General features: G+C 37.8%; 1 protein-coding gene across 1 annotated transcript in view; it reads right to left on the reverse strand.

The window, feature by feature from the left end:
- Positions 1-9,789, reverse strand: part of abcc1 (ATP binding cassette subfamily C member 1 (ABCC1 blood group)) — an 86,546-nt gene that overhangs the window by 19,915 nt on the left and 56,842 nt on the right. The window contains exons 17-22 of the mRNA XM_015041254.1: positions 7,075-7,249; positions 6,795-6,861; positions 5,658-5,784; positions 3,757-3,964; positions 537-847; positions 236-435 (exon numbers count right to left, since the gene is read on the reverse strand). Coding sequence (XP_014896740.1) covers positions 236-435; positions 537-847; positions 3,757-3,964; positions 5,658-5,784; positions 6,795-6,861; positions 7,075-7,249 — 1,088 coding nt within the window. The remainder of the gene's footprint in view (positions 1-235; positions 436-536; positions 848-3,756; positions 3,965-5,657; positions 5,785-6,794; positions 6,862-7,074; positions 7,250-9,789) is intronic.

Genomic DNA, 9,789 nt, shown 5'->3' on the forward strand with positions numbered 1-9,789 from the left:
CAACTTTTAAAGCAATTTTGCATTAAAAGTGTCATTATTTACCAAATGACACTCAATGACAACATTCATAAAGATTCTTTTGTGTTCATGACAGGTGTTATGTCATATTTATGACAGTGTCATGTCAGTCTTATGCACAACCCGTCAAATAAAGTGTTACCAAAAGTTCAAACACATAGGAGGGTGAGTACATTTAATAAGAATTAGAGAAGAGAAAAGTAGCACTGCTCTTAACCTGTTAGCTACTATGCTGGGGTAGTAGGCCTTCTGGTTGTGGTCTACTCGCTGGTCACTCTCATGGATGAATCGCTCCTGCTCACCAAAAGCTCGAATGACAGAGGTGCCCAACAATGTTTCGTTAAAGTGGGTGTAGATGGGTGAACGGCTGACAGACTCCAGACGCTTCAGCTGGCGAGAAGTTGCCACATAAAACCTCTGTACACAAACAAGCAATATAATGTTCAACAATTTTAATCACATCTAAGAGCAAATCAGAGCTGCACACAGCAGAAATACAGGATGTATTTTTAACTAACCTGCACAAAAAAGTAGAGCAACCCAAGAAAAGGAATGATGATAGCCACAAGTGGTGTGGCAAACAGGATAATGACACAGGAACCCAACACGTTGAAAAAGGATCCCATGAACATTTTAATAATGCTGGGGATTACAGAATCAATGGTGTCCATCTCCTTGGCAAAGCGGTTAACCAGGTTACCACTTGGAGTTTTCTCAAAGAAGGACATGGGTGAGCGCAGCACATCATATAGCAAGGACTGGTGGAGGTAGCGGGACGCCATGATGCCCCCAATGGACATGGAGAGGGAATAACCAAAGACTGCTACACCTACAAGGTAACAGTAAAAATTATGACCTTTTATAATGCTGAATGAATGACTTTAAACACAGTTCTGTGTAAAGATATGGATTGCCCCTTGATTTTTTTTTTCCACATTCTGTATGACAATCACAATCAGAGACCATGCTGGAGACAAAGTTCAAACAGGACTACGTATGGCTTTCCGTCAACATTTGCTTTCTTTTGACACTCTTTGTTCATGATGTACAGAGTGACCAAGAAATTGTTCGGTCACTTCAGCTGTTGATATTTTCAGCTCCCCCAGAGTTATTCTCAGCCCTCTTTCTGATTCTGTGATAATAGTTCTCTATTTCCAGCCTGTCAGTTTAAACAGACAGTTCTGGACCAAGCTCAACAATCCCCTCTACTGTTCACAGCCAAAAAATATTTCCATCATCCTTTGATCCAAAGGTCAGAGGGTCAGAAATGAATCAACCACTTCAAATTATTTAAATGTCCACATTACTTAAAGTACAGGATGAGGTGGAGCGGAAGCAAATGTTTTTCTTTTTTTTATTGGCTCTAGTGGCCTTTATTTGAAAGTGGTCAGACAGGAAAGAGAGAGAGGGAAGAAATGTGGCAAGGGTCACCAGACCGAGACTCAAACCTGCAATGGCCACGTCAAGGACTAAGGACTACGTGGGTTTTGCTTTACCCCTGCACCACCACAGAACCCCAAGCAAATATTTTACATTGAGATTTGCTCATTAATCCTATGCCTATTTATAGCTATTGTTCTTTTGAACATCTACTCCTTAGTTTTCCTCCTGATTTTCAAAGAACTAAAACCACATTTGCTTGTAGTTTTATATTGTCCACCAGGGTCTTACTCTATCTTTAGACCATAGCTCAGATTTTTTATTTTATTTAGTGGTAAATACTGATAATATCAATATAATGGGGAACTAAAGCATTCATGTTGACACTGAAAGTGATAGTCTAAATTTAGTCTTTAATACTCTTATAACAAATTGGCTTTACTCAAAAAATTCACTATCCAGTTATAATAAATAACCTCCATGTTATTTTTAACCAGTATATGCCCCACATCAAGCAAGTTTCTAGGATTTCCTTCTTTCACCTTTAGAAAATTGCCAAAATTATAAATATCATGTCCACAAATGATACTGAGAGTTCTGATGAAAATAAAAAAGAGATCATATTTCTCCTATTACATCTTCCTTTTATTGGTATCCTATTGAATCCAGAATAGAATTTAAGATTCTTTTTCTCACATATAAAGACCCTGTCTGATGAACCTCCATCATCCATTTTCCTGTACTGCTTTCCAGTTTACATTATTTGGTGTTATTTCAACTTTTCTCTTCATAGAAGCTAAACCCGAACCTGGATGACGGCATCAGCTGAGATGATGTTGTCATCTCAGCTAACCATCCTCCCCTCCTGATATTAACTATTTTCATGAACATTGAAAATAATCCTACATGAGTTCATCCGTTTCTTCTTGTGCATTATTCTCAGACTTTTCAAACCCCCAGTCTGTCGCTTGTACTCAGCGAGGTTCTGGTTCTAGTTCTGCTGGAGGTTTCTTCCTGTTAGAGCGGAGTTTTTCCTCTCCACTGTCATGAATGTTTGGTATTAAGGATTTCTCTAAAGTCAACAACCCAACACGAGGAACTTTTTTGCTCATCCAGGAGTGAATGTTGCAGTCAATAATTCAATGCAAACTGCGAGGTTTCCTTAATGGATAGGTAAACCTTTTAACTACAATTAACAATTCATTGAGTTCACTGTAACATTTGATAACTAGTATCAAATAGTACATCACTTTCTGGCACAACACCTCAAGTGTTCCTGCTGTTGGCACTAACCTTGCAAGAAGTGCCTCAGAGACTACTGCAGGTGAAAATTCTTGTGAGGATAGTGACTTAATTCAGAAATTAAATTAAAATTAAATTAACCCTAACCCATCATATTTTACTATGGGAAATTTACAGGAAAATACTAATACGGTAGTTTCCCAGCCAAAACGGGAAACTTCTTAGGTATTGTCATTAGGTATATAAGAGACGACAAAACAGTGATTTAAGAGATGTGGGATGGTGTGAAAATAACTGTCTGATCTTGAATGTGAACAAAACAAAGTAGATTATTTGAGACTTCAAGAGAAACTGGGTTAAGTCAAATACTATTTCCATAATTGGAGGTGGCTGAGGAGAATAAATACCTCAATGTTCACCTGGACAACAGACAATGAAAACATCTAAAAGAAGCAACAGAGCAGACCATATGTCTTGAGAAAGCACAGGTCACCCAGCATTTGTAGCAAGATACTTCTGATGTTCCTTAAGTCTGCTCTGGAGTATGTAATCTCTTCTCCCATCATCTGTTGAGGTAGCAGCATCAAAGCTACTAAACTAAATAAAAATAACTAGTTGATGAAGGCTGGTTCTGTTCTGGGGATTGCTCTGGAACAATTGGAGATAATGGTGCAGGAGGGACTCTTCATAAAATGAAGAACAGTATGGCAACCCTGAGCATCCTCTTTATTAAACTTGCTATATAATAACAGAGTAATAAAGTATTTCAGAAATGAGCTTGATTTTGTTCAAAGCTAGTTAAAGTTCTTTACTTTGCTGTGTTCTTTGGTCTTTATGATGTAGTTTGTTCACTAAGGTTGACCTACAAACATCAAATATTGGAGGAATGCAATTACTGCTGAATGCTGAATACAAAAGCAAATCATACTTGCAGATTTCTATCAGAAAAAAAAAATCTAAACATATCTCCCTTAAATTCTGTTGGTCTGTCACAAGAAATCCCATTAAAAATATACTAAAGTATCAACAAAATACAAAATCTTGACAGAGTATGAATACAAGGCACAGTAAATACTCAACTATAATGCAAACACAGAGCCTTATTTTCTGACTTACCTTGGGTCAGGCCAAAGCCACCGTACACAGCAAGTCTCCTAAGTCTGTAAGGCTGAGTGCCATTAACTACCAGGTCATCAGTCCACAGGCTAAGCCAGTAGTTGGAGAACAGGGAGACCAGGTGATGGGTGAGGAACAGCAGCAGACTGATGCAGGACAGAAGTACACCGATGGCTTTCAGATAGGCCCAAAATACAGACAGCTTCACCTAAAGAGGAAGAGCATCTAGAATCTGCCACTGATTGCTTAAATGACAGGTAACATTTATGGAAATACAGCCTCTTTCCATTCATTTTTTGTACAGGATGATTTTATGGATCGCCTTAGTAGAATTTAAATAAAATAATCACCGTCTGACCAACAGGACTGAGGGCTTGGTCATCCTTTGTCTCCATTGTTGCTGTTAAATAGTAATATGAAGATGTGTGGTAAAAGTGCTTGTCATGACTACATGGGATTCTTCTTAAATAAAATTGATTCCATTTAGTATGCTTGGTCACCCTGACAAAGTGCTGTGGAGTGTTTGATGCTGAAGCATTCAGTGACACCGTTTTCTGCTCTATAAAAGACGTTCTTATTTTCTCCCTTTTCCGAGAGAGAAAGGGAGAATTTAACAGGACTCATAGCGAACCAAAGGAATGTCTAAAGAAAGAGGTTTGTTTCACTGTTGCAAAGCCTACTTCTTTTTAAAGAAGGAAATTGTAGACTTTGGAGCTTGGTTGAACTTTCTATGACTACACAATTCAAGAATGTCTGCAGTTTGGAGAGGAGGTTGCGCTAGACTTTTTTGCTGTCTGTCATTTTCATGAACAGTGTCAATAAAAATCCTGTTATACTCTATTTTTACCTATCATTTTTTTAAAAGATAATTATATTTAAATGCATTTCATTTTCATTCTGTTTAACTAATATTCAACAAAATGAACAGATAATTCACATTGTGTCATCATCAAACTTAATATATTTAACTTTTTCTCTGTAGTGACAACACTTTTAAAGGTAACATTTTACTAGAAGTCAGCAAGACTCTGAATGCTACCTGATCCCACAAACACTCCCTCAGTTGGTAGAATAATCCTGTAGCAGCGGTTCAGCTGCACGAGTCGAGCTCTAAAGCCTCTTGTCCATATCTCTTTAATGCACAGCTCTCAGAGAGCGATGCGAGGTTGATTGGAGTGGAGGCGCATGAGAATTTGTGCTCATTACAGTTTAATGAACATCTGTACATTCATTTTCTTTGCTTCCTTAACAAGGTAAGGGTAAGTTATGTGTTCCTCTATTTCGACTACTAGTACAACGACACAACCTTATTGGGCATTGTCTTTCTCTGTATATTGTAAGGTTATTAAATGGGCCACAGAAGCCCGATCTACCATAAATTTTGGGTCAGACTCAGGTTATGGATCTAAATTCTAGCAACTACTTTCAATGCTTTCAATTAGTAATTTGCTAAAGCACTCAAAGACAAATCTGTATGTCATGCTCTATTTATGATTTATTAAAACAGTCAGAGGGACTATAGGCTTAATATGAAGAAGAGCCACCCTGTTAAAAATAAAATATATTTGTTATCAAAAGTTATTGTGTGAAGTATAAGTACCAGCTTGTTAACTACTCTTTGGGTTAAGTGCCTTGCCCAGGGAAAATCAACATATGACAGGAGAAAGCTGGAATTGAAGCTAATACCTTCTGATTGTAAGACAACTACGCTACAGTTGCTGTTGTTAGGAAACAATGCAGTGTTATATGGAACATGCTGCTGTCAATCTGAGGGTGTACGTACTCCATTTTTATGGCCTAGTAACTTCCAGAAGACGTTTATACTGTTTTCAAAAATATTATTTTCAATAAAGGATCTAACAATATGTACAAAACATATTGCTGATTTTTACTCTACATACCCGTCCAGTACTGGCCTTGTCAGCTTCGGTCAGCTTCCCCATCTCAGGGTTCTTGGTCTTCTTGTTCAGTTCTCTGGCATCATCAGTCTTATGGGGCTTTTGGGATTCAGTCTTAACAGCCGGCCCACTACCCAGAAAAAGGAGCACACAGGCTCGTAACTGTCAAAAAATTCTATATATCATGACAAATGTTTGGTAAAAAACATTTGAAACTCAGCTGGATGTTCAAACTAAATAATGAGCCCAAACACACATCAAAAGTGGTTTTAGATTGGATCAAAGCAGGCTAACATGAAGCGTCTGAAGTGGCTTTGACCTCAAACCTACTGAAAAATTGTAAACCAGGTGTAAAAGCTACATCTATTCCAAGATATAATCCAGTTCATATGTACCCTAGCACTTCTGGTAAGAAGAGTGTTTATATATCAAGCCAGAACTTTGTCAAAAGTTTTGACACTTTATTATTTACTGATGCCTCAAATGTTAAATCATACTGACGGACATTAAAACGAGGATTAAACATTACCGTTTTGCTGCTGCGAAGGAAACTAAACAAGGGCTGACAGCCAGAGTTGGAGGAACGAGTCTGCAGTTGAGTGCTTAAATGACACGCTGTGAGGCTCATCAATGATGCAGTTACTTCTCTGTATCCTGGTAGTTACCAAAAAGGTGAATATACGACTTTGTAGGCAGGCCTTCTACGTGTAATCATTTCAGTGAATAGCCTCTCTATCACCCTGGATTTTCTGCAGGCAACTTCCTGTATGCAGTCTGAAACTGTCCATGTTGTCAGGGTTCAGGCCCGGTTTTTTTAAAGACGTCTTTCTTCCACCAATGCAATGCTACTCATTTCACTGCTCATTTCCACGGTTTCATAAACTCCATTCCTGAAACAGTATCCTACATGAACTGTGCTCCATTGACCACATCACCCCGTTCAATACCAGACACAATACAAACTACTCCTCACTTACAAAGCCCTCAGTAACCTCACACCTCAATCTCCCAGATTTCACTGACCATTAAACCTCACTAAAAGGCCAAAATAAAAAGACTTTAATGCCTAAAATGCATGGATGTAAACCTCAGATCAGAACTGCATATCTAGAGCTTGTCATGTTATCCAGATTCACTCACCCAATAAGAGCAGGTAGATCACCATTTTCTACTGCTTTGGATCCACTCTTTGGTGCAGTTTTAAAATCTAAGACAGAAAGTAAAAATGAAAACTTCGTAATGGAGGGTCTACATCTAAATTAGGCCCTTCTACAGACACTATAGGAAGCATTAAGATTAATAACAGAAATACTATTGAAGCCTCCACATGGCAAAATTAGCAACTTTCTCTGGAGAGTAAAAAAAAACAACTCCTAGAACTGGCAACTGGAACATGTTGAAATGATGAAATGTTGCTTACCACCATCTTCAGTTTGGTCAACAGTGGCATACGTTCGCAGGAACTCGGCAAAGGCTCCCTCCTGGACCATAAGCTCTTGGTAGGAGCCTACTTCTGTGATCTCCCCGTCTACCATGACCAGTATCAGATCAGTTTGTGGTAGGAAGCTCAAACCATGAGTCACCAGCACACGAGTCTGTACACATACACATTGTTGCCAATTTATTCTGATGCCTATTAACACAGATGGTTTTGCTAAAACTAAAGGAGACAAGAAAGGACACTTCTAATCAGAAGTTTAATCACTGAGGGCATGAATAGCATTTAAATTATGGGCCTTTTGGTCAGTTATTACCACTTATCTTTCAGAGTTGAGTGAATATACAGTAAACAATAGACATACATTTTATAACCAAGAACTGGCTGCAAAAGTTAAAAATTTTTGCAGATTTTCACAAGTCCAAACAGCTTTAAAAGCGTATTATAAAGAATGACATGTACATTTACATCCTCTAATACTTAGTTAAAAATCCAATACCACAAGGTTTTGCAGTCATCAAAAAGTTTCCATTAAAAATTCTGGATGGTACAGGAATGCAGAGGCCTGGCTTCAGCAGGCTTCTGGAAGTAGAGGTCTAAACAGATTTGTACTTCTGAAGAACTTGAAACCGGATAATCAAACCACTTTTCTAGAAGTTCTCAAATTAACACTTCCAAGTTTAAAAAAAAAAAAATTCTGGCTAGCAATTTAAAAAGAAACATGCATAGAGCTATAAAGAAAGATAATATCAATTGTGGATTAGCCTTTTCAAGACTTCGACTTCAAGCTAATGAAGAATTTGTGGACTGTGTTAATCGCCTTCTATTGCATGCTTGCTTAATGTATTGCTGATTATATGCAGTGTTATCCTTAAGGTATTATGTTGCTGTGTTTAAGTTTGCCACATGTCAGAGACTGTGGTTCCAGAACAGTGCTGCTAAAATTCATTGGCTCCCATTTTTGCCAATCTCTTCTCCCTATCTGCCTCCTACTCCCTCACCCATCAGGATTAAAACACACTGGGACAAACCTTGTACTTGGTTTCCATGGTACAGGAAACCAAGTACAATAAACCAAGTACAAGTGGTTTATTGTTATCGCCCCAGTAGTTTCTCTCATGTTGTTGGTCTGCCTCCCAATTCTACCTTATTCACACTTACCAGTAATCTTTAATCATGCCATTCAGTTGTGATATTTCACCTGATCCGCTGTTCATATATAAGCTCTGGAATTTTAACTGTTCGTGACAGATTTTCTGTTTTCATACCTTGATTCATACTTAGCTCTTTGGTCTGCTCCATACCAGTTTTTCTTGCTTATAAAATGTCTCAATAATTACTCATCAAGGGCCATCTGCGTGTTGGCTCTGTCTCCCCATGTTGTCATATACCCCCTGTATGTGAGCAGTGTGCGCCAGTGTTCTGACTACCTGTGCTCCCTCATCAGATTTTCCTACTGCAGCACATCTAGAGAGCTATTTCTATCTGTCAGTGCTACTTTTCAAAAATTGCTACAGTCATGTTTGCATACCAAAGACCTTAGCAGTTAGTGTCAATGTTAAAGACTTACGATTATTATATTTAAGTGACAATTTAAGTGGCGCTTACGTAGCATTTGAAAAAAAAAGTGAATGATGAAAACTTTTTTTAAAGCACCTGAACCACCCCTTTTAAAAATACCTTGAGTAAATGCACTAAAACCCTTCTTGAGAATAGTGTGCCTGTGCTGTTGTATGTCAGTTTGTTGACATTTATACTATGGAAGTGTTCAGTTGTTGTTATCTAGTGGCGGAATTTAGGTACTGCATTTAAGAGTCTGCCATTTTTGATGATGTCATTAAAAGCAGAAAACTAAGCATGGTTTTCTCTCAGTAACACTGAAACTTCAATTCAGTTGGTCTTTGAAAGCACTGTTGGTATGCAATTTTGCAATGGATATTTTGTTGATTAAGAGTAATTTAGCCATTTGTAAGAAAGCATTTTTTTTTTAAAATAAAAACTTAGTAACACTTTATTTGAAGGGTTAGGCTTAGGGTCATGACACTGTCATAAACATGACATAACACCTGTCATGAACATCAATAAGTCTTCATGAATAGTTATGACTGTTGCCATAAAGAGGCATTCGGTAAATTATGACACTTTTAATACAAAGTTGACATTATTCGAAATGTCTTTGTTCTGACAACTTGTCATTAACCAAGAAATCATGATCTGACATGAATTTGTTATAAAGGTATTACCGATGAAACTTTAAAAATTAGCTTTATGTAGTAATATTATAAAGCTCTGCCATTTTGTTTAGTCTCAATTTTCTTAATTTAATCAATCCTAAAGTTTTACAGCAAGATGTCTACAAAGCACTTATGAACTTAGCATTTGAAACATTATTTAAGGCTGTTTTAACCCTTGTGCGTGCGAGGACTGAGGCAAACAAAAAGAACTGTGGCAAATGATAAAAGTTTTACGTGTGTGGGGTCGGTTGGTATGGACCCCATTTCTAAACACAAGGGCTAAGTAGTGCAATACACTACTTAGCCCTTAGCCCTGCTGCAGTGCACGAACAGGCGTGCAGTGTGTTGGTGAAGAAGAAATCTTCCATATTGTGGCGCACATAGACATAATATAAGCAAGTTAAAGAATAAGTAATTCTGTTTTAGTTTTTCAATCAGTATTTCAGAGTAACAATATACTGAC

This window comes from Poecilia latipinna, unplaced genomic scaffold (assembly GCF_001443285.1).
Source record: "Poecilia latipinna isolate Pla-1442-1.1 unplaced genomic scaffold, P_latipinna-1.0 Scaffold544, whole genome shotgun sequence".
In the NCBI taxonomy this organism is placed as follows: domain Eukaryota; kingdom Metazoa; phylum Chordata; class Actinopteri; order Cyprinodontiformes; family Poeciliidae; genus Poecilia; species Poecilia latipinna.